General features: G+C 40.2%; 1 protein-coding gene across 1 annotated transcript in view; it reads right to left on the reverse strand.

The window, feature by feature from the left end:
- Positions 1 to 4,819: 4,819 nt before the first annotated feature.
- robo2 (roundabout, axon guidance receptor, homolog 2 (Drosophila)) overlaps positions 4,820 to 26,255 on the reverse strand; it is a 451,595-nt gene continuing 430,159 nt past the window's right edge. Inside the window, exons 26-32 of the mRNA XM_066660320.1 lie at positions 24,156 to 24,419; positions 21,132 to 21,343; positions 12,994 to 13,179; positions 12,171 to 12,329; positions 10,341 to 10,604; positions 8,118 to 8,315; positions 4,820 to 7,306 (exon numbers count right to left, since the gene is read on the reverse strand). Coding sequence (XP_066516417.1) covers positions 7,305 to 7,306; positions 8,118 to 8,315; positions 10,341 to 10,604; positions 12,171 to 12,329; positions 12,994 to 13,179; positions 21,132 to 21,343; positions 24,156 to 24,419 — 1,285 coding nt within the window. The 3' untranslated portion in view covers positions 4,820 to 7,304. The remainder of the gene's footprint in view (positions 7,307 to 8,117; positions 8,316 to 10,340; positions 10,605 to 12,170; positions 12,330 to 12,993; positions 13,180 to 21,131; positions 21,344 to 24,155; positions 24,420 to 26,255) is intronic.

A 26,255-nucleotide genomic window follows, 5' to 3' on the forward strand; every position in this document is an offset into this window, starting at 1 on the left:
TTATTAGAAACCTGCCATAGAACTCTACTCTGTACATTTACTTAGTTACTGACTGAAGCTCATATGTTGCCACACCATGAGACCCTCACTGACCTGATTTCACTGTTGTACCATTGTTAGTTGTACCAGAGTACATAGAATGATATGAGAGACATGGTGTGGTAAGAAGTACAATGTGATTTACATCTCTCATGCATTATTCCTGTTCTATTACTGTGCAGATTCATATTCCCCCTGAGCTCCAGAATGTCATTCCACTTCTTTCAGAGGGCTTAAAAAAATAGCTGCTCATTCGTGGATGTTAAGAGGATGAAAGACTGCTACTGGAATAGAAAGACCAACTAGCCGAGCAAAAAAGGGTGGAAACCAGAAGAGCTCAATGGCTGTTAATCGATCAAGGCTCTAACAAAGCTGGAGACAGAATGAAGATTTGAAATTGGAAGCTGAACGAAAATTCAAGAAGAGAAAGGAACTCGGCACGAGTTTCACACGCACTAATGTCAGCGGAACAGGAGACATCTGCCTGAATGACCTTCGGTGCCTGTCCCTCTCTGACTTCCCAGAACCACTGGACTTTTCCATCACCTCACTAAGCAAATGGGCCAGAAGAAGGTCAGGAGCAAGTTCCGACATGAACACTGACGTTTCTTTAATAAGTTTTCTTATCGAAATAAGCAAAACTGCTGCTTTATTAAAATTAAGAGACGTGAAATAAAGCAGATAATTATCAAGCAAGGAAATGAGTTTTCTACGAAAAGATAAGGGACAGTCTAATAGAACCATGAGAGAGAGAGAGAGAGAGAGAGAGAGAGAGAGAGAGAGAGAAAGAGAGAGAGAGAGAGAGAATATTCTAATGTGTGTCACCAAAAGCAGCAGGCTGGGGATGACATATATGATGAATGGTGTTTCATTGCTACTGCTGCCCTCTCTCTCGCTTCACTCGCTGTTACCGAAGCACACACAGAGAGAGAGAGAGAGAGAGAAAGGGAGGATGAAACTGCAGCAGGGATGCTTCCTTTAATTAACACACAATCCAGCAAAACCCCAGCACTCTGTAATGACTACAACACATCAACTCCAGAAGAAGACAACTCAAAGGTATAGGTCTGAAAAGACGTGTAACTGTTAAGATTCTATTACTGAACAAAAGGGACACAAGAATACGGCCAAATTTATCACAGAAAGCAAGTAAGACATGTCTCAAACATAATGCTGGCGGGCGGGGATGGGCCAATAGATAGATAGATAGATAGATAGATAATATTTGTGCATGCATATACACATACACACTAAATCAGCAGGAATAGTCATGCATGACCTGGTATTTTCACTGCAACATCTTTACTTCAGAATCTGTGTAAGCATTATCAAAATTCACCCCAGCAGAGTTAGCGTGACTGCTTTAGAGGGCAGGAAATGCATAGAGGAGAAAAAAGCACATTTAAGCGAAGTGGGTGAAAAATGAGAGGGAAAAGGCATGAAATTGAGAAGGAGAAAACTTGCTTTGCTGGCAGAAAAAAGGGGCTGGTCATTATTTCTCCAGCCTTGCAGGCATTGTGGAGGAGGCAGCAGTGGTGTGTATGTGGGTGTGGGTGTGTTTTGGAGTTAGCACTCCGCTTAAGCCCCACTGTAAATAAAAAGCACAGGCACGAGCTTCTCAATAAATACAAACTGTATGCAAACTCAAGCATGGACCATTTACAGCACTCCACTGGAGTTCCACATCTCTCTTTATAAAACCATGCTACAAGAGCATCTCCGAAGTGTCAGAGTATTCCTGGACACCGACTGGATAAAGCCTCAGGATATAGGGATTATAACAGACATGTGAAGGCTTCACATCATGAAATCAGTGAACATTATAATCTTGGTTTGTGATATTGTTAATATACATCATTTAGCCACACATTTACACCCACAGATGGGTCAACAGGATTTATCATCTCATTACAAGGCACTTGTCTAGGGGTGGGGTATAGGGCAGCAGATGAATGAGGTCTTGAAGTTTATGTAGGAAACAGGAAAAATGGGATAACACTGATCTGAGTGACTCTGACGAGGGCCAGATTGTGAGAACTGGGCCAGAGCATCTCCAGATAGGTTTTCTCCTGGAGCATCCCCTTTATTATAAAAAACCTTTAACCTGGTGGCCAAAAACAGAGCTTTTTCATACAGTACATGCAGCTCATCCTTTATAACTTCATACAGTAAAAAGCTAGCATATTTGCTACACAAGCTACACACTAACCAAGGGTTTCATGTTTATCCTCTGTTCTTCAAGCACTTTTACTGCATTTACTGCAGTACGGCTCCAGTTACGTCTCTCTGACTAAGGGTATTTCAGAAAGGAAATGCTCATTATTTGAAATAGTACTGAACAGAGCAGTGCAGAGCAGGAAGCTAATAACCAGAGTGGTACTGAAGAATCAGGACTAGACTCGATGCTCAACTTGGACTCCCACAACAGACACATGAAGTGACTTGACACATGACATGATTTAGGAGTCCTGCCCAAGGAAACTAATCCCCAATTTATACATGTGTTAATTCCAACTGAACTGAAGAATCCTGAAATATAAACTCCACAGAGAGCAGGAAATGTCCTCAGACATTGGTTTGAACCTCATGGAATGAAAAAATACATTGAACAAAGGAAAAATATGGACGTCTCAGTCAAAAAAAAAAAAGTTAACTCAAGTAAACTATTCTCTGTCCCAAACAGTGCCCAACTCCCTAAACAGTGCACTTAAGAAATGTATAAAACTAATATTACTCTGTGAATACACTGTTGTCTACATAGTGTAGAGATAGATATTTGAGATTCAGCCCTAGTGTTTTTGCTGTGTAACTGCAGAGTGACGCCGACAAACGCAAAAGTATTAACTGCTCACAATGCAATAGGGCACTTACATAGCCTACTTCATAGGCTCTGTGCTGAGTCAATGCAGATTCATAAATTGGCCTTAACTGCTATAGTGTGATGTTCATGGCTGAGTGGAGATTCAATCCCAGTTGCCAAATGTAGAGCAGTGACGTTCTCCACTACCATAGAGACCACACACTGTCAAAGGACAATCAACTGTATGATTGCTGCCAGGTTTTATACTCATCGAACCATAATCATCTGATCACTGGTCTGCCCTGTCATTCAGTGAGGATCATTTATGAACATAGTTCCATGTTCACAGAGCCTGGTATTGAACATGCTGTGGGTTATCCTAGGACGACCTTATTTAACTCGCACAAGGCCAGGCAGCTCTGCTTTACAGCTTTCTGCCTGTCATTATGAACGATTTGAGAGTATTGCTTTTATATCAGTAACTGCCAGTGGATCTAGTTGCCTAAATGATAAAATAGAAAAATCATACGATGATGAAGGGCAGATAATCTGGAATAAGACAGGATGAAAGAAAGGGTCAAATTGTGAATCTGAAGCACGTCTTGTTCGGAGTTTCTCCTGCGACTTCTTCAAAGACGCTGTGAATTATTCCAGGCATTTAGCTTTCTGTTTGATGTTAGCCTGCAGAGCGGAGTAGAATATGGATTAGATGTGGAAGAGCTGAATGACTGCAGTACACACCATAAAGAGGGCATACCTTTACGTATTCAAAGCTGCATTCGTATAATCAGAATTTATTTACAAATGCTTCCAATGTCCTCATTCACATTCAAAGGCTTGTTCCATTTTTCAAAAATATTTTATTTGTGATCCAATACAAGGAAAGAAAAGAAACTCAGGATTTGTTTTTCTTTACAGGGCATGGAAATGAGAATAGGAAAAGTTTGTTCTCTCTCCATTTTTTTAATCCCTTTGTTCACGGACAAGGACATGCAGGTGAATATAGATGTTTTGCTTACAGGAAGAAAACGGGATGTAAAAACGGCAGGGCGACTGTACAGAGAGACTTCAGCCAACACCTTCCACTTTTTTCTTTCGTTTTTTTTTAATCTTGATTTTTTTTTTTTTAGCAAAAAAGGCAACACATATAGAAGCTACAAAGATCTGTCAATATCGAGGTGGGAAAGAGAGAGAGAGCATGGCTGATCATTCCAAAATTAAAGAAGCAGACAAACTTAAAAAAGAAACAAAAAAGAAATAAAGAAAAAAATGTGTAAACTGTTCCATCATTTCCATCAAGTTCATTTTTGCTGATGTACTTTTCTGAGTCTCATTGAGGAAGCAGCAAGGTGCACACACAAGTCACAAAAAATGATCTGAGAGTTTCAGGTTTCGCTGAATCATCCAGTCTGAACGAAAACGCCGGAACAAAGCATCTCGCATAGCTTTCCATGACTGACAAGGTAAAAAAAAAACAACAACAACAACACCAGTGGGATGGGGAGGGGGAGGGAGGGAAGGGGTGTGGGGTGGGGGGGTTGGGATGAGGCTGAAGGAGAAACATTTCATATTCCACAAATTTTTATGCATTTTTCACAATATACCTTTATTATCTTAATAAATACAAAAAACAACAACACTGTGATTTCCAAAGAAAAAAACATTAGCATTAAAAAAGACACTAAATGCATTAGACATTAGAAATATCAATATTAATTTTGGTATGTTCTGTAACTGACATCTTTGTCTTATGGACATATGGACATAAAGTGTACCGGCACATCATCTGATGAGACACAAGGCATGGGACTCCACTGTCAACAGGGGCAAAAAGAAGCAAAACCCTGACACATGGGGAAGAAGTTTTCTTTAGCCAACTGGGAATGAACTCTGTGTGAGGATACATATGAATATATACACATATATACACACCCACACACACCCACACCCACCCACCCACACACACACACACACACACACACACACACACACACTTGCACACGACACCACCAACATATATGCAAAATAACCTGAGATACTCTCCGCACCTCATTTTCCAAAGGACTGGGCACAACAACTGAAAAGTTTCTGTGAGAAACATGGACATGAGTGGACAACAAACAGTCTGAGAAAGCCTTCTCCGAGCATTCTTCAGCAACAGCATTCATACACTTAAAAAAATGAGGAGCAAAACTTAAAAAAGGAAAAGAAAACAGTCATTGGACCAGATTTTTCTCCTGAAGGCTCAACAGTAAAAAATCACCTTTTTTGAGCAACATTTTGTACAATTTTATATAAAATAACCACAGTAAATAAAAAAAGAGGAAATGCCATCAGATGAACCAAAAAAAAATGTGGTCAGTAAACTGTAGGATGTAATGGTAGATAGTGGTCTGCCCTGTAGGGTGAAAGGCAGTGAGAGCCTCTACTGCAGATTTACTCTTTCACTCTTTCAGTGAGTGTCCCCACTATATTGGCACCTGCTAACACCTGTCACTATGGAGCCGTCTCCAAAACGGTAGAGAACCAGCAACACAGTAATCAGGACACTGATGTAACACCAATAAAGCTGATCCTTCAAAGGCAGAAGCCTAAAGCACTGAATTTGAGTGACTCAGTTTTCTGCATAGATAAAGTATCTGGGAACTGTAGAAACTGGGATGTTATTTGACTTTTGTCAAGTAAATGAAAGGAAATAAGTGCTTTGAAAAAAAAACAAACAAAAACAAATGCAATAAATATCTGAGATGAATCATAACTCCGCTGGGAGTGAAAATCGATTAGGTTTGCAATTACTCAGCATTAGTCATCTGCATAATGTGACTCATGAATTCACATGTAAGCACTCTTTCATGTGTAAAAACATTAAGAACTAACCTCTGTCTAATTCATATGCAGCCACAAGCTGGCTCACCTTCAGCTAGACTGTGAGAGGAGGAGTGGAACTTGAAACAATCTCTAAATGGGTCTCTGGCTGCAAACAATGTAGTATTTCACTATGGTCTTTCAAAAGCACCAAAACACAAGAATGGCCTTCATGTGTGAATTCCCAGTGTTTTAAAAAAGCAATGGATTCACTGAAAGGAAAGCACACATGAAGACATCGTGTTCTTGTTCATATGGCTTATAAAACGCTTGTGTTTTAAGTGCTTTAAGATCCATCTTTCAGTGGAGAATCTCAACACAGAAAGCAAAAATAATGAACAGAAACTGGCCATAGAGAGAAAAATCACAAAGCTGATGACCTAATCACCCGTCAAAGTCTCACTCACTGTCCACTGTCCCCCCGAGGCTGGTCTGCTCTCTGATGGACCGACGGCAGGCAAGATACTGACGGATGTTCGAAGTGGAGCAAGGCTGACGGACACAAACATGTAAAACTACAAAGAACAGCGGCAGGCCAAGTGTAACGGCACTGAATGGAGTTGTGTCTGGTGGGCGGTGTTCCATTGAGTCAAATCAGATGACTTGTTCGAGCAAGACTCGGGTGAATAGGAACAGTTGGGCTGGGAAAGGATGACCACCTTTGGGTAACGTTTATTGCAATGGGGTCTGACACCACTGCATTCATCCAGTCCTCAGTTGACCAAGTGTCAACATCTTCCTCTCTCTCTCTCTCTCTCTCTCTCTCTTCAGCACATTTCCAACATCGAGAGGGGGAACGCCCTCTGTCATAGCATCAGGAGAACCCCACCACTGCCAACAACTTTCGTGCAATTCAGCCTTTCAGCATCAAAAAGCCCACACAGGCTCATTTTTATATATCTCTGTACATGGCTATATATTTTTCTTCTCTCTAGTTACAGTACAGCAACTCCTCTTCACATCACCTCTCCCCCGGTGCTTCATGTCAGCGGGAGCTATGGTTTTTTTGTGCTTATCACCAAAAATTGCAGTGCAAAAGAAATCAATTAATTATCATAAACATTATAATAATAACAAGTAAACCAAAGAGCAGTATTAACAAATGATAAAGAATAACAAAACCATTTGTTTGGCACCACAGCCTATCAATTCACATATAATACAAATGACCAATAGCGCAAGAAGTGGGCGTGGAGCGTACGGAACCAGTTTGCATAGCAATGCAATAACGATTTCAAATGTTGAGAATATATTTACAGGAAAAACAACCCCCTTTTCCAGTTCGCAAACGCGGGGGCGACTTGGATAATTCTTCCAATATTTTTTTCCCCCCTCAACATTTCTTTTTTCTCTGAATGAATGACTAGTGTTTTGAAAGAGGAAGGTGTTTTGTTTGTTCTTGAAAAAGACAGAAAACATCAAATCAACACTGTGGGTCGCATGTCCATCTTTACATCACATTTACAGTTTGCCATTTCCGTCTTCCCCCTTCATCCGATCTGTTCTTCCGTCTGACACTGTTTCGAGTGCATTGCACCGAGCGGTCTAGGCATCTCAGGACAGGCAAAGGCATTCTCCAGCTCACACACAGAGCTGCTCACTCTGCAGAGAACACACACACATATAACCCAGAGTTACAAAACAAACAAAAAAATACACCCCCGCCCCCCACACTGTTTTCATCATTTTCATATCTCTGTGATTAGTTCGTCAGATTGCTTGACTAACTCTAAGCTGTATATTACTCACATTCAGAAGCAAGGTCAAAAGGTCAGCTGATACTGGTCGTTTACTCATGTAAAAATGACCATCAAGAACAGGCACCCATCATCTATATGATATTTTAAGCATTAGGTAACTCAATGGCTTAATGACTTTTATCACAATCCAAGAGATTACAGCTAATTTTTTTACTTTTTATTATTCGGGGGAGATTCTGAAACACCCAGCTTTAATTTTGTGTCTTCTTAGGATTTCTTTAAAACAATTATTTAGTGAGGTTTCCAAAACTATGGTTGAAAGTACTTGGTGAAACACTAAGTGCGTTAAAGGTGATGTTTTTTTGGTTTATAATTCTTCTGAGGTTTATTTGTTCTGGTCACATCTGCTTCACGTGTAGTATGTTCATTTAAATACTGAATGCAAGGTTAAATTGGGAAAAAAAGAAAAGAAAAACAGGTGTCCACTGATGTCTATGACGACCAGTGCAAACTGAGGCTGGAACCTGATGAATTGCTTTTTTCTTTCATCTGTGTGTTGATCAGGTCAATACATCATTACATTACAGATTCTGCCTAATTAGGTTTCTGATTGTGGTGATGCATTATTGATTAGTTTCTTGACTCTTCGTATTAATCTGAATAGCACCTAGTTGAATTAAACTGTGTGTATAGAAAGGTGGAGACAGACGTACATAATTCTCCAGAGTACTGTCCCTGGCCATTGGTGCCCAGGAAGCTGGAGTCATGCTCGGGGTTGCTGCGCTGTTGCTGCCCTCGCGAACTCTCTCCTTTCCGAGGCCCCGTGGAGCCTTTGGAGGACGTGGTCCCAGACGAACTGTGACCCCCAGGGGACGGAAATGATGGTTTACTATAGGGTGGCATGGACTCTTCTATAAAATATTTAGGAAAGAAAAACTCAAATGAGAAGACTCATTCACAGCAGCGTGTAGATGGTAATTATTAACACTATTATTTAGTGTTAGTCTTAATAAAATATACCCTTGATTTTAATGTAGGTTAATGTATGTATTGTAACAGCAGGTGATTTCATCTTTAAACATCCCTGGAGAAATTACATTTGATGAAAAGGTAACATTCTACATGTAAGAAAATAATACATGTTTTTTGCTAATTGTAGCTCTCGACTCTAATTCTAAAAATACGAGTTCAGCAAATGAAAACAATGCATATTATATTATATTATATTATATTATATTATATTAAAACAGCAGCAATATGTTCCTTTCAGTATCACAGCCTGTTTAGTGCTAGAAGCTGGTTGTTAGCGCCACAAAGCTAATTAGCAACACCAACATCAGGCCTCACCAGACTTGTTATAAGACCCCTAAAAAGCCATTGGGGTCCATGTTAAAGGAGAGGCAGGAACTGACCTCAATGTTCCTGCCTATGTGGCAGATCTTAATGATCTCGCAGGCAGATGTACTGAGACTCATTCATAGCATGCTTGTGCCTGTGTGCATGTGTGTGTGTGTGTATATGTGTGTTATGAAATGAAAACTGGTAATTACAGCACATCTGTGCTTGTAGCCCTGCCTCTGGTTTGCCTGCAGCTGAAGAAGGCCAGAGCCGGCCGTGGCAGTGTTCACTAAGAGAGAGTGGTAGACAAGCCAATCTGTTCACTGCATGCTCCTAGCAGGCTGCTTAATTGAACACCAGGGTTTACATCTGCAGCTGCCAGTCTCTTAGTGACCAGACTGAGGCTGCACACTTTTCCACATCAAACCCCGACTTATAAAACAGTAAATTTAATCCTTTTGTCCCCTTTCTGTTCTGAGTATAACCGCCAGTTTTCTTTAAATACATTACTTTGAGTGGGTGAGTCCAACCCGGTCTCACACCTATTTATGATATAGTCACATATATAGGGGACTGCAATTCGTGACATAGTCGCATATTTTCCACATTTTATGCGACAATATCACAATCATAAGTGAATGGGTAATTACCATAGAAACCGCCATATCCGTGCGCCATGTTATGCGACAGTAACACGACAACTCTTCCTCATTAAGACGTCATTACCATCCGTTAATACCACGGTCGTATTTTTATTTATGGAAAATATAACGTTACTAATTCATTATTTGCTAAAATATGGAAACAAATAGTGGCTAGAGAAATGTCCTTTTCAGTATTAACCTTCTGAAAATTAGTCAAAATAATGTTAAGTGAAAGTAAGGTTCTCGTTAGAGTTAAAGCTAAAGTAGGACACCATTAATAAGCATTGTTTTGGAGAAATATTATAATAAAATATTTTTTGTCTTTGTTGGAATAAGAACCTATGTGATGTAATTCGCATTATGCCCTTTTCTATGTTATGAGTAATGGCGCATGTAATGAGGAGGAGTTTTCGTGTTACTGTTGCATAGTGTTTCTATGGTAATTACCCATACACTTATGATCATGATAATGTCGCATAAAATGTGGAAAATATGCGACTATGTCACGAATTGCAGTCTCCTACATATGTGACTATATCACGAACAGGTGTGAGACCGGGTTGGTGAGTCGGTGTGTGAGTAAATAACTAACACAATTTCCATCTTTATACATATGTAGGCAACTGCTAAATTATAAGCATCTTGCAAACTACTCATACACCATCACGTTTGTCTTTAACAGTGTTTAAAAGGAGCTATGCTTAAATGGACTTGTTTTTGTGAAGACTGATTTGTTATTAACTATAAATATAGACACAATTTAAAGTTCAAGATTTTATCATTGTTAGTTTGTTTATAAATGATATAGACAGCATCACATAATAATCAGACCACATAAACCATTAACATAAACCAGAAAAAAAAAAACAAACAAAAAAACAAATGCATGCTGGAACATGCACTATGTCTACGCCTATGTCTGTAAAGTCCTGTATGTCATCTGTAGGGCTGTACCTGAGGCTGGGCCATTTTTCTGCGCTCTTCTGGCCTCTTCTGCTCTTTCCATGGAGCCCAGTCTTTCCTGGGCCTGTCGGTGGCGCTCCAGAGATGTGCGGGTCTGTCTGTCCAGAGAGTTTTTCACCTCCTCCAGCCCAGCCATGGGCTGCCTCTCCAGAGATGAGGCCTTACGATCAGCAGGGCCACCTATATTTCCCACGCTCCTTGGCCCCTGGACACGTGGGCCCTGACTGGGTGGGGGTTCTGGGGGTGGAGGTAGGTCTGATAAACACACACACATAGAGCAATTTGAGCAAAAGCGGCATTTTTACACAGTGTAACAAGAATAATTATTTAACCGATACCTGTATCCTGCCATTTGTGTCAGCATGTGTGGCACCATGTCACTCTATGAAAATGAACAGTCTGCCTGCAGGCTCTAATTGTGTCAAGCTTTTCAAAATGCTAATATGCTAACAGTACCGCAACTCATTACAGCAAATCTCTTTTTTTGGACATCTGAAGAAAAATGAGCACAACTGTGTTTTGACAGTTAAAAGACACAGTGCCCTTGGCATCAGAATGAACACAGAAGCTGCTTTAACCTTGATTTCTACTTCAGTCTCACATTCATTAGACCACAGTGCAGCACTAATACTAAAAGGAATCTCACACACAGTGGGTGTCACACAGATGTTCGTAAAGGTATCAGAAAACATACTTTCACATACTGTATATGGGTGCTGTAAGGGGCAGAAACTTCACTAGGTCCATACTGTAGACATATATTGGCCAAGTCTGTGTCACTTATAGAATTTTTTGGCCTAGTTACAGGGGTCAGACATGGGCTGAATGTCATGAGCCGGGCTTGACTTGGGTTATGACACACTGTATTGACGAGACCTGGATCTGAATTTGCTTTGGCTCAGATCTGGTCCACAACGCACCTGACATGGGGCCCATACAACATGGCTGTGTGGCAGAACTGATGTCATTCAAAGTCAAATGTGGGCCACAAGAAAATTGCAGATGTGGGCCACATTTTGGCCAAACAGTCATTGTTATCTGAGAAATAACTATAAATAAGTAACAAATAAGAAAATCTCATGTTCCATTGTACAGAATGATTTTAGTTTTTAAACTTTAACTGGGAATGCTCTGTGGCAACATTACACCAACATTCTGCCTAAAATCCCTTTTATTTTAACACTAATTGTTTGATCCACAGATCTGCAGACCCTCCTGAAAACATATGCAGATATGTTTACTTTGATTTACGCATGTTTAAATATAGTCAATCAGCCAACACATGGTTTGTAGCAAGAGATTTCTTCTTTAGTTTCATACTGGAGATACACTGATACCTAACTAGCAAGGACAGCATGCTAACTGGCACAAAGGAATTCTTACTGTTCCCAAAGGAGGTTCTGAAATTACATTTCTAAGGGACTTGACTGCTCAATCTGTAATTTATACGTTTTCTGTGTATTTTAGCACTATCTCAGATGGTCTGTATTAAACTTTCATAGCTCATGTATAAGCATCAATGTAATGCTCATAGCAACATATTCAATAACAATGGCAGATGGTCGTCTATTTGGAGATTATGACTGTGACCTTACCTTTGCAGACACATACTGGACTAAAATAATAAACACCCATGTTGAGCACATAACACATCACGAGGTAACTCTGTCATTCATTCAATTAAGATCTCAGGTTTCCTAATAATCTCCTACGTTCACCAGAACCTTATGCCAGCTATTAGCTTAAGCTTTAATAACTCTTTGTTAGTGGCTACTTGTCTATTTTTATTTTTCCTCACAGTGTTTCAGCACCGTGTCTTACCATCAGCACTGGCGTCCCTGCGATGAGGAGCCGTGCCGGGGCCTCTGTGTTTGCGGGTGGGCCTGGTTGCCCGCTGGTGCCCCAAACTGTGTGTGCCCATTGTGCTGCCATCTGTGGAGAATGGACTGGCAGGACGAGGCCTCGGGACTAGGCCTTTATCTAAAGAAAGTTGAGAAGAAATAACATTAATTAGGAGTGAAAATTTCCAGTTGAGGCAAGGTTACTGGGTGCCGTGATTAGACTATAGCATAGTGAAAGATGCTTAGAAGTGAAAAGAGATACCAGAAAGAAGAAGAAAGTTGGAATCAAAACTAATAGCATCCAACAACAATAGCAACTAACAACATTCTCCATTCAAATAAATAAATAAATAGTAAAAGGAAAAAAAATGACATTGAGCAGTTCTGAAAAGGCAAACAGACTTCATGGAGTCTTGAGAAATCATTTTTGTCAAGGTAGCCATTCTGAAGTGTCAGTAAGAGGCAAGTTGAGAGGCTCAAGGATTAATGCAGATTGCCCAAAGACACACTAATCCCATGAGGATATCATACATTTGGGCCATGCGTATCCCAGAGGTCAGTAGCTGTGAATTTCACCATTTTTCATTGACAAATCTACACAGAATGAAAGCAGTGGCAATGCCCTAATAAATGTGCCATCCATGTTAGTACCATATTGCCATCACCATGCCACTTGATTGAAGCGCTGACAGAGAGAGCCACAGAGCCCAGAAACAGGAAGAAGGGGGAAAAACAGTGCTGGCTTTAATGAATAACCAGCAGAGGTAGAGAACATTAAGTTCCATCGTTCACCACCCACAAACCTCTCTTGCTAAGGCTGGTGCCATCCAGCCGGTAACCAGCCTTGTCGGCAGCAGCCGCCAAAGCCCGAGCAAAGCTGCAGTGTGTGAAGAGTGATCCGTCTGAGGAGCTACCCGCACTGGACCTGTGGCTGGAAAAGGGTCTGTCATCGTCCTCCGACGCTGAACCCCAACCGTTCACCATGGAGCCTACAATCAGCCGCCAAAGAACGAGTTTACCACACCCATTCAGTTTAATCCAGTCTTTCAGCATGCAACACAATGCTGGTAATATATCTGTGGGCTACATGCAACAAAATTAAGGTGCAGCCTTTAAACTCTATTGACACAAACACTAATCAGAGGTTCTATATTTTTCATGTAACATACATCAATCTCCTTTTACACTCTCAGAAGAACCGTCAGTGTGATGTTATACTTTATTGACACTGTGGTGGGGCCCTCAGTGGTACATTTTAGTCCCAGCAATTTGGGAAAATAATAGTAGCGTTTTTGAACTGTAGATATTTAAGTTGAACTCCAGATTTGAATTTTGTTTATATTTCTAAAACTGGCGCAGCTGTGGCCTGGTGGTTAGGGAACTGAGATTGTAACTGGAAGGTTGCCAGTTCAATCCCCAGAGCTTGCAAGTTATGACTGAAGTGCTCTTGACCAAGGCACCTAACCCACAACCACTCCCCGGCTGCCCACCGATTCAGGCATGAGTGCTCACTGCCCACTAGTGTGTTTAAATGTGTGTTTCACTGCATGGATTGGGTTAAATGTGGAGAAAACAGAGATTCTAATCGTAAAACAGGTATATTATGAATAAACACTATTTTAGATAATCCACTGTCCTCCTGGAAAAGAGAATGTAAGGGACTCTTACGTTCTCCGTACCTTTAAAGCACTGACTGTAGTTTATAACCCAAAGAAATGCATTCTAGAGACAAGATGAAGAAAACATACTGTAGTAGATATGTTTTAATCAAGATCATCAGCCACTGGCCAAACTGAGATATTAAATCCTACCAGAGATTTGAAAAAGATGTAGCAGAGAAAAAGGAATGTGTTAGGGCTTACAGTATGTAATTCAGTAATCAAAGGCATTATATGTTAATTCTTCTACAGCTACTAAGCTTTGTTGTGGTGTCATGGTAAGTGGCTCTCAGCATTAGTTCCCTTCCTTCCAGAAAACTCTGTGTCCTGAGAGTAGTTTATAATGTTCAGCTCATTTGGAGAGACTTGTCAGAGATGAATATGAACACACCAGTAAATGGCCTGAGGAAAGACAGATGAAAGAGCACAAAAACACAAAAGCTCTGTGCAGCTCATCGCTTTCTTCTGCTGCTTGTCAGTTCAGAGCTAGTCACTGTGAAGCCGACAGTAAAAAACATGAGGAAACCTGAAACAGTGATCTTCTAATGACCCAGGGGTTAAATCTGTAGACAGCTTACATAGTAGTGTTATGATCACTGCATTATCATTTGGCAGAAGAAACAAAAATACCTAGTTTAACCATTATTCGAAAATGAATACTTCCTTTGTGACATACAGTTATAATGAATGGCATAAGAAATCATTTATTTACATAAACTATTATCTTTCATCCAAAAAGAACTACATGAAAAACAATAGAATCTTATCAAATCCAAATTATTATTAAGTAGCTCCTCTTCCACTTCCAAATAAAAAGTATGGAGTTTGCTGAGTGTTTTAAATCTGTACTGTTCAAACTATTTTTGCTTCAATGAGTCGTGGCGGGGAAAACAACCAAAAAAAAAAAAAAACCCCAAGCACTGTAAAATTACAGCAGTCTCTCCCAAAACACAGGATGCATTTCACAAAATTGCAACAGCAGAGGAAAATGTGTTACAAAAGAAAAACTCTCTAAGACTCTTTTCCCTTGCTGCCAGCCACATCTCCTGCTGTCTCCGCTCTCAAAATTCACACAGCTTTGTTTCAGAAAACAAAAAAGAAAGAAAGAAAAAAAGTTGTGTCCCTTGGGCCCATCTTTCAACGAAACAACAATGAATGTAATAAATGAGACGTGCTGCCAAATCGTGAGCCCAGGCCCTGTGCTGCTACATATCAGAAGGACAGGCTCAGCAGAAAACAGCAGAGAAACCTGCACCGAGTCTCAGTCTGCCACACCATCAAACCACACAACAACCACCACTCTGGAGAGGGGTGCCATCACTAATAAGGAGTCAGCTAAATGCACCTGAACAAAATACTGTCCTCAAGGTTGGGAATGATGCTGGTGGCTCAACAACCACAACAAATAACTGCAGTGGAATCTCCTCTGTCACTTGAATCTTGGGAAAATTTTGCTTCATAACCAATCAAACATGAAGAAATAGCTAAACCATCTTATGACATTGATAATGTTATTATATGAAAGGGAAACTAGAAAACATGGTTCTTTTACAAAGTACATCTTTAGATTCTCTATATTTTTGTCTACACTTATATAAATGTAAGTCTTTGATTTCCTATGTGTACAACATATTATATAGTACATTATGGCTTATTGTGTAATCACTTTATAGAAAACTCTGCAAACCAACTATATTTATTTTATTTTTTATTAATTTTAGAAGTGTGAAATGGGTAATCCCATTTCTAAATTTTACAGTAAACACAAGGGTTAAATTAGGGTATATAGTTGTTTCTCTCTCTCTCTCTCTCTCTCTCTCTCTGCCTGGTGCAAGACTAAGAATGTTTTTTTTTTATCTTGAAAGAGTAAAAATATGAACAGAAAAGGCTCTTCACAGTGAAGCACACAAACCATATCCACATGAATGTTTTTAAAAGGATAGTAATAATTTTTGAGTTTACAGCCACAAAGATAAAGAGCTTCAGAGTTTTCTAGACTTCTGTTAAATTAGCTGTTTGGGAACACATTAGGAAGTGGAGAAATAAGAACTGTAATCAGCAATATGATTAATTCTGAACGTATCCGACAGTAAAACCAGTCAGAGGCTGTATTTAAGGTCATTTAACCATATTTGTTTTCCTCTTAATGCAAAACCTTAAGGCTAGCTAGTGCAATTAGCATGTATGCTAATGGGGCCAAGCCTTTATGTGTCGCTCTTATGTGCAATAATAAAGTAAAGTATTAAAATTAGTAAAGTATATTTGAAGAAATCTGGTCGACTTTGTGCAGCTGAAACTACATACATGACCCTGTAAGTCTTTTTTAAGGGACAGAGTAGGAGGCTTGTAATTATATATTTTTATTTTATATATTTATTTTAATTAATGAATTAATTAATTATTAATATTAAGTTGATGGCCCAGAATATAAAGTTTATTCCAATTCAGTGTGTGGTCTCACTGCTTTAAAACCCCTCCCCCGGACATAGATAATAGCTAGGTCTTTAGTTTAACTTCTGAAATAATTTAGATAACACCCTGCTCTAGGAGCTTAGATAGGTCCCTTAGATATCAGCCCCTTAATATACTTAAAATACAGTGAGCGCTAATGTAAAACTAATTTACCAGTAATACATTATTAGAAGGGCAGCCCTCTATTTACATATTTTACATTTAGACCCTTCAGTTGACGGAATGCATTGCTATGTACATCATTAGTCAGTTAGGGCAGATCATACCTTACACACATATGAGGTTCACTAAGCAATGTAATGAAATGTGCAATGTGGAGCAGCTACACATGAGCCTAATGTCACAATCACAAATGCCAAATATAGGCCAGAGATGTACAGGACTGTGAAGCTAGAATTTAACTGTATTCTCTGAAGGGATGGAGCACCATCTTTGGGAGGAGTTGGAGTGGTGGTCAATCATCACAGATTGTCAATCATCACAATATATTACAGATATTATTCCATTGTGTCCAGAATTAGGAAATTTAAACACCTCTTTCCAAAGAGAATAGTGATTAATTTTCGATAAAGTTCGTACTGTAGCCACAGGTTTGGAACCCCCCCTGCGCTCGTCTCCTTCACAAGAGGTGCTTTTACACCCTAGTGATGCGTAGTTAATATTCTGGACTGCGCTAAGCAGAGTTATCTGGGTCATAAAAGCCGTCCAGCACCCTGCTGCCACTAAAAGCTGATTTACAGCAGCCCTGGCCCTCATCTGCATATCGTTAAGCATCGTAATTATTCCCCTTGACGAGGGGCAGTCTCCACCCGCCTCAGGGACATGTGACCTGGCTCTCGATGGGCTTTATGGGAGTGTGTTTGGTCATGGTGGAGAGGGAGTGAGCTCACTGGTCATGTTAAAGGGCTCATAAAGCACATTCACTGGCTAAATACTTAAAAGGTGCATGACTGCATACAGTGTGTGTATGTAGTACATTGCTTTAACCCTTTACACTGGATGGAAGCTCACACTCTATCAGATACGCACTGTAAAAGCCTGATGTTGTAAAATGGACAAGCAGATCTATAATACTCTGTTCATCTACGTTACTACCTTCTCCACCCCAAAGGGATCATGTTTCTAAACTTGGCATTGAGACTTATTTTTTTATTATTATTTAGGATACAACATGAAACTGATCTCTCTCTCTCTCTCTCTCTCTCTCTCACACACTTTTTCATTGAGTGTTTATTTTTCTTCTATTTGTCTGTTGGTCTTGCCCTCACTTAATTTCTCTCTTTCCTTTCCTCCTCCTCTCTCTCTCTCTCTCTCTCTCTCTCTCTCTCTCTCTCTCAGGGGCAGGGTGGAGACTACTGCTGTCACACCGCTGACTTGGGAGTGAAGCTGCTGGTGGAGAGATAAAGGGAAATAGTGCTGTCTGCAGAGTAATACAGTGGCAGGGAGATGCTGCAGATTAGGCTGAGTCGCTCCCTTAAATATATCAGTTCAGAGAGATGTCAGAACAGGCAAAGCTCCTGCTTCATCACACCACAGAAAAGTGCATTTCAAAACCACACCAAATACAGCAGAGGTTCCAGCTCATCCTGCCTTTACTCTGTTTGATTCCACTATACTTTACCTTCGTTTTCTTATGTGCACTCTGTAAAATTATGTATTCATTAACAGCACACATGTATTTAATGGCACCACTTTTTGTAGTAGGAGGCTGTTACACATGTGCTCAACATAAAAGTGTTTAATGTCTCTTAAAGCTATCTTTTACATTAAACGCTTCAAATACACTGCCTGGTGCTCAATACACTATTAGACCCTACAAATAAATATTTAGTAGATACATGGAAATAGATATAGATATCATCTCCTACATCAGCAAATGTTACACTATTTTACTATTACTATTAGAGATAATATTTCCAAATTGTTTGACAACTTAAATGGCCCTATTTATGTTGTGGACATTGTGACCCATATTTCCTATTGTCTCGACCTGTATGGAAAGACCTTGTTTGCAACTCAATGACTGATTGATGCAGACATTTTGGAACCTTGCTTGAACTTAGTTGGGCATGAACTGTTCTGAAAATACACAATAGGTTTCATTTAACTTCAAATTAGATTTTATATTTAACTGAATACACATTTAAATTGTTTTTCTATTCCAATTTATTCCGATATATATGTTCACCTCTGTCCTTTTTTATTACTCTTTTTTATTGTCTTTTATTTTGTTTTAAATTTTACTGAATAGCTTTTAAGGTAGTGTCACAGTCACACAGCTCCAGGGACCTCCAGGGACCGGGTGACCGGGTGACCGGGTCACTGTCTGTGAGGAGTGTGGTGTGTTCTTTTGAGTTGCCAATCCACCTACCAACGTGTGTTTTGGGACTGTGGGAGGAAACCAGAGCACCCGGAGGAAACCCACGCGGACACGGGGAGAACACACCAACTCCTCACAGACAGTCACCCGGAGCGGGAATCGAACCCACAACCTCCAGGCCCCTGGAGCTGTGTGACTGCGACACCTACCTGCTGCGCCACCGTGGCGCCCAGGTTTTAATCATTTTTATTAAATTTTTATTATATATATACATATATATTCTGTTATAATTCAAATTTTATACTTTTTAATTGTTTTTATTTTCTTTTACTTTTTAAATTCTACTGTCATTGTTCTGTATCACTCTGTAAGCACTTTGAATTGCCACTATGTACGAAAGGTGCTCTATAAATAAAGTTGCCTTGCCTTGCCTTACCCCTGTATTCAGAGGAAGTGGTAAAACTAAGGGCTCCTCTATAAGGGCAACAGTCCATAAAATCCTACACAGAAAGGACTCAAAGAGAACGGTGACCAGTAAGACGTACAAGAGGGATGCTCAGCAGAGGCCGTTTCTGTCCTGTCTCACCCCTGAGCTGTGGTCAGAGAGGAAGAACAGGGACGCTAACACAAGCTCTCAGTTTAAATCCTCCAATGTCATACCCTTCATGTGTCCCCTATGACAGACGGCCCATAAAACCGTTTCAATAAGTTGTAAAAATGGAAATGGCGCTTGCTGGCTGGAATGGGGGAAAAGAGCCGAACGTGAGATTTATTCCAAATCTTCCCTGGGAGAGAGGGAAAAAAAGAGGAGGAGGGTGTGGGTGGCACCAGGGTTGTGATCCAGTTACACTGCAGTCTGTCTCTCTTGCTCTTTCTGTTCCTTCTCCCCCTTCGCCCCCCTGTTTGCCCTCTCACTCTTTAACCTCTCTTTTGAGTCACCCTCTGCCGCTCATTTTTATTTCCTCTGTCTATTTTTCTATTATGTTTCTTCTCTATGATTCTATATTGTATTCCTCTGTATCTATATTTCTCTCTATTTGTGCCACTCTGTTCCTTCCTTCCTTCCTCCATTGTCTCTTTGTCTTTTGCTTTTTCTCTTTCTTTTGTCTATTGCTTATATTTTTCCTTTCTTTCACTGCCATTTCTCTCTCTCTCTCTCTCTCTCTCTCTCTCTCTCTCTCTCTCCCTCCCTCTCTCCTCTCTCTCTCTCTCTCTTCCCCATTCCAGTGGCCTTTTTTAAAATTCATGGGCTTTTCTTATCTCCTCTCATAGTGGTAATTATAATTCAAGAGAGTTTAGCCCCAACTGGCCGAACAAACTTCATTTGAATACACTGATTCACCCAAACACACTACATCTCCCCTACAAACACGCAAATGTAAAAGCCATTTATCCTACCATCAAACATGACATTAGACACATTTCTACCTCAGAAAAGCAAACAATGCCTGTACATGCTGTAAATGAACATTCAGCAGAGTCTCTCCCTGGTAAACATTACCAACACAATCATGAAGCGATAAGAGGAATGAAATATGCTGCTTTTAGATTAGAGATCATTAGTGAGCTGTTATTTTCTTTGTTTTATGTGTGAGCTGCATGCAGGTTTGAACTGTAATTTGATATGTGAGCGGATAAGGCGGCTGTGATCTCTTGCACAGAAGGAGCCGTGAGTGTGTATAAAAAGACTTTTTTTTCCCTCCCTGATTCTGAAGGCCAGTTGGATTCTTCCTTTTTTCCCTCAATTCATGCCGGAGTCAAGCTGAGGATCGCGTCGAATTGGGCTGATTGAAATCCGCCGAACTGAGAATAGATGGCTCAGATAAAAAGCAAATTAAACAGAAAATGCCTTTAGTGGATTAAGTCTGGGAGCTGCACTTGGCAAGGCCAGCAGAACTGCTTTAGGTTTAATAAAGAGCTGTGATGGTTCTTCTTTATAAAATAACAAAATGAAAAGAGTAAAAGAAGTACAGAAGCAGTACAGCAAAAAAAGGTTTACTTGTGTCCTCTGTACAAATGTTGTCTTTATGAAAGCATTCTGTTACTACCCTCTACAAAACGCCCTGCCTCCTTTAGTTACTGTTTCTGTTGCTATGTGCTTTAAATGATCAGCTCCGGAAACTTGGCCGCGCCTGTAGTACTCATGCCAAGAAGCTGAAAAACGCAGTAGAACAAAGTAATCCTGTGTTTACATTCATTACAGAGAAACCTTTCTGCCACTGAACATTCAGTTCATATTTTTCTTATTTATCTTCAGATATTATACTAATATTTCAGATGTATTTACTGCCACTGTGGCTCTCAGCGCAGCCTTGACTCCCTGAATTTTTCCTTTGCTTGACTAAGTCAATATGGCGTAGAGAAGGTTGTGATCTGCTGAAAGGTATTTCAGTTATTGCTTTGCAAAAGGTCAATTAGGTGCTCTGAAACAAACACAGCTCTGCTGTCGTGTGGAAAGCAGATGAACGCTACAGTGGGAGACAGTACTCACCTGTTACTGAGCTGTCCAAGTTGTCCATGCTGGAGCCTGGTGTGTGTTCAATACCCCGGAGGGGCGGAGACATCTCATAACCTTCGTCTTCTTCCTCATCATCCTCATCTTCGTCGGGCAGATCTGTCTCGATGTCAGAAACAAGGGTGCTGGACATGTAGCCCACTGGAGGGGCGGGGGCCTGAGGGGGATATGGGCCGCCCTGCAAGTGCCTGAAAAAAAAAAACCCAAAAAACGAATACCTCAGCATGGGAATATACATATATGAACAGACACAGGGGGCTGCTTTCCCAGACAGAGATTAAACCTAGTCTTGGACTACACACTGTTTTGAACTGTGATTTTTCATTGAAAGGAAGATATAGTCCAGGACTAATATAAATCCCTGTCTGAGAAAGCAGTCCATAGTCTTGTTATTGTATCTCGGAACATGGGCATACATGCATTACCGTGTTTTAAAAAGTTTTTAGGCATTAATTAAGCTTTAAAAAGAAAGTCTTATTTGTCTGGTCAATAAGAATTTAGTTGCAATGAAAACTGCTAGTTTCACATTAAATATAAATAAGCTTAATGCAATAAGTAGCGATTTTATTTGTGCCTGTGTTTTCCAGTTTCCGAACCTCTCCCTGCGGCAGTGCAGTATTAATTGTAGTTTTCGTCCAAAACTTGATTTGACCGATCAATATTTCATTATGTTGAATCAAATGCGCTGCTGACAGAATTTAACAAATCTCTGCGATGGCTGGGGGCCTCAAGGAGAAATACACAAGCAAACTTTGTTCTTCAAATTAGCTCACAAGGCATCAACAGTACTTTGCATTAGCGTACGTGCTTTTATTTTAGAAATGTACTATTATTTTGCCAGCAGAACACTAGCACAGTATATATATTGCTTTTCCCCTTCAGCGAAATCCCTATATGTAAGTTCATCAGGAGACTAACTGTAAATCAAACCCTAACCTAAACCTCAGTAAAGTAAAAGAAACGGTTTACAAGTCCATACCCTTTCAGAAAATCACGCAGAAACAGGCATTTCCATATTTGAGTGGGAGAAGAGACAGGATGTCAGTCAGAGACAAAAGGTGTCAAGTGAAGCAGCAAGATGAGAAAGGAACATGTGTGGGGGTAGGTGGGATCTGTCAAGTCACATTTGTAATTCCTGGAACATTCCTTGTTTCGGATGAATTGGGACAATCCGGCTAATTCCACACTGCTGCATTTTGCGTGCTAACACAATGACCCCCTAATTGCGAGCTGAAGAGGACACAATGGTGAGTTCCCCAGTCTCGACTTCGCCGGGGCTGTCACCTCTGAGACAGCAGGGTCTACTGACAGGCAGTGTGTGTATGTATGTGTGTGTCTGTGGTTGTGTGTGAGTGTGCACGTGTGTGTTGTGCCATTTCTTTGATGTGGACTATGCCAGGATTTGGATATAATTATGGACTCTTCCCTGTTGTCAAAGACGCTCTCTGAGAAACGTAGTCATTACTCCAGTAACATGACATCTCCTTCCTGACAAGTGGAGCCTATTCCCCCGCAGCAGCCGCTGTAATGAACGCACGCCACATTCCCCTCACTCTGAGACACTGTGAAGCATGTGGCTCATTTGCTTTGCATGAAAGCTATAAAAAAGAGCTACTCCGCACGCTCGCTCCCAAACGCACCAGCGGACGAGTCTAAATGGGGGCTTAAGCATTAAATTCAGCACTTTGGTTTTTCTCCAGGTCTAAATGGGAGACGAAGGTGCTTTGGAAAACAGCTGGAGGAGCACGATTAATGACATTCTCTGGAAAGAATAATGTTGTGACTATGCATTTGTAGAGTATTCCGCTGTGAAGGAGTCATACATTTATAAGATATTTGTGTCGGTAACTGTCTAGTCCTTTCTGCTGGAGCATATTTCATTGCAAAAGCAACATTCCAGGTTCAGTATCTGCACATTTGTCAATATAATCTCATATTATTTTGATGGTCTTCTGCAGCTTTTCACCAAATACTCAAAATATTTCAACACTTTAGAACTAAACTTCAGATCTACTGCAATGGTCCACAGATAGGCAGCTGCAGCTTATTCAAAACGCAGCAGCTAGGACTTTTAAGAGAACCAAGAGAATTGAGCACATCACCCCTGTCTTCAGATCACTGCACTGGCTGCCAATTAAACACAAGATTGATTTGAAAGTGTTATTAATTGTTTATAAATCAATAAACTGCCTAGAACCAAATATATATTTCAGATCTGCTAGAAGTGAATGAACCCAGTAGGCCCCTCAGATCACTCGGGACTGGTCAACTAGTGGTGCCCCGGGTCAGAACCACACAGGGGGAGGCAGCTTTCAGTCACTATGCCCCCTGCACCTGGAACAAACTCCTGGAAGACATCAGATTTGCCCCAAATATTACTATCTTCTCCTGTGTCTTTGAGTCACGCTGCACTTAGATCAAAATAAAAATGTAGATTTACTTATTTTATTTCTAGTACCATTTTAATAACTGTCCTTTTTTATTACGTTTTTACTGTTTTAAATTTTACTGAATAGCTTTTAATCGTTTTTAATAATCTGTTTTAATTCTATTTTATACTTTCTAATTGTTTTTATTTAATTTTATTTTTTAAATTCTACTGTAATCTTTCTGTATCGCGCTGTAAAGCACTTTAATTGCCATTGTGTAGGTTTAGTTTTTTGGTTTTTAGATGTTTTTGTTATAGTCTAAAGCTATATTCATACACAGAATTTAGTGGATATTTGGTTTACTTTTTGTAATGCGTTCTATTTCCCTTACACAGCCATTTATTTATTATTGACTAAATGCACCTTCTATTTATTGGAAAAGTATTTAATTGAGCTCTTCTTAAGCAGATGTTCTTATGCATGACTGGAATTGTAATTTACCCTTTGTATTAAGATTTATTTAATTTTACCAATGGCCTGCTTTTCAAACTGAAACACAGAGAAAAAATGTGTTATATATAAATTATATGTATCATTATACGTTTATACATGTATGAACTGAGGGGCTCACCAGGCCTGCTTGGCCATGTCCAGCTGGTAGGCCCGGGTCAGTTCATCCAGATGGGCCTGCAGCATGGGCTGTATCTCCTCTCTGGGTGAAGGCGTCAGCGTGGCTGTGGACTGCTTCCCAAAGGACACAGCTGCAGGGGAGGAAGCTACACCCCTAATGGGTGGAGTTGGTACACGCTCCTCCTCTTCCTCCAGTTCATCTTCCAGACCCTGGTGCAGGTACGTCTGCACAGGGAGGGGAGGGCCCCAGCCATCACTTTCATAACTGAGATGTACACAGAGAGAGAATGGAGTTCATATGAACATTAGCTTATGAAATCAACAAAAGAAAACAAGCACTTGTGGGTTTCCTCCCTTTCAAAGACATTAGCAAAAGTGACTCTTGTGGCGTATCTACAGCTTTGTGAGCGTGTACTTGGTTGAACTATAAGACAAGTGATCCAAGTCCGTGTGTTAGTTATCAAAGACATTTCTTTAGGCTTCTCAAGGCTGTAAAAGCCTGATGTCTTCATACTGCATTTGGCAGCTGAGGGCAAAGTAGTCCAGGCCATTTTGAGTTTTTTCCTCCCCGCTTGTACTTGGGCTGTGCCAGCAGAATGGCTGTGGCTTGCTGTTCCCAGAGCCCAGCTTCTACATGCTGAAATAATACTCATCATAAAGCCAATGTTCATTAAAGGAATTTGTCAGTGCACAGCCCAGAGGACATAACAGTTTTAATCTGAAGCCATTAAAGACAGTACTGAGATTTACAGTGCAGAAGAGTCCTCATTTGCCAGAGAGCCTATTAAGCTAGATGACTCTCAGAGATGGAAATTAATGGGGTTGAAAGGCAAGCACACCTCTCAAGCAAAGGGACTTAATTTGTAACACCACCTTTATATTTCCAGTGCTCTTACCACAACAAGATGGAATATGGACATAAAGGCGAATGCTGATGAAAGATTCTGCTGTTTCTGAAGTCAAATTATTTCTCATTGTTTTTGAAGTGTTAATATAATGTTGTTCTAAGTAAAACATATGTCAATAACCTGCCAGGGACATTCTGAGGTGTATAAAACACAGGCACATAATGCAAAATAATAAACGTTTATGTAGCGATTCGTAACTTAAATAAACCTGCAGCTAAAACACTTCACTCAACTGGCCATTATTTCTCTGCATTTATGAATTTGCTCTTTCTGAAATATGTATAAGGAACTGGTCTTAGATCAGGACTATGATAGGCTTTACATATAGGGACCTGACCCTTAGAAGCAATCCCTCACCTCTACTGTTCTTTACACATCAATTCGTAGAACACCTGGTTACTGATGTCAGGACCAACAGCATGTACCGATTTTACATGAACCACTTATCAATTCAAATCTTTCCATTGAAAACCCACTATGTTTGTGAGTATAAGAAGAAATATTTTACCAGAGTTTTAAAATGGTGAAAAGCTATTGCTGTTGCGCTAATATTGTTAGCACAACATACTCATACATGTTTTTGTTTGGTTACTCTTCAGGACTGGACTGCACTGGAAGTACAGGGGTTGGACAATGAAACTGAAACACCTGTCATTTCAGTGTGCGAGGTTTCATGGTTAAATTGGACCAGCCTGGTGGCCAAACTGTGCCGTGTATCAGGATGACAATGCACCAATACACAAAGCAAGACTGGTGAAAGATTGGTTTGATGAACGTGAAAGTGAAGTTGAACAGTTCCCATGGCCTGCACAGTCACCAGATCTAAATATTATTGAGCCACTTTGGGGTGTTTTGGAGGAGCGAGTCAGGAAACGTTTTCCTCCACCAGCATCACGTAGTGACCTGGCCACTATCCTGCAAGAAGAATGGCTTAAAATCTCTCTGACCACTGTGCAGGACTTGTATATGTCATTCCCAAGATGAACTGATGCTGTATTGGCCGCAAAAGGAGGCCCTACACCATACTAATAAATTATTGTGGTCTAAAACCAGGTGTTTCAGTTTTATTGTCCAATTGTCCTGTAAAGGCTCAAACCTGGATGGATATCAAACATAGATGCAATTTATTTTGCAACTAATGAAATGTAATTAATGTAACCCTTCAGTGAAATTAAAAATAAACAGAATTTGTA

The sequence above is a fragment of the Hoplias malabaricus genome, chromosome 1, assembly GCF_029633855.1.
Source record: "Hoplias malabaricus isolate fHopMal1 chromosome 1, fHopMal1.hap1, whole genome shotgun sequence".
Classification (NCBI taxonomy): domain Eukaryota; kingdom Metazoa; phylum Chordata; class Actinopteri; order Characiformes; family Erythrinidae; genus Hoplias; species Hoplias malabaricus.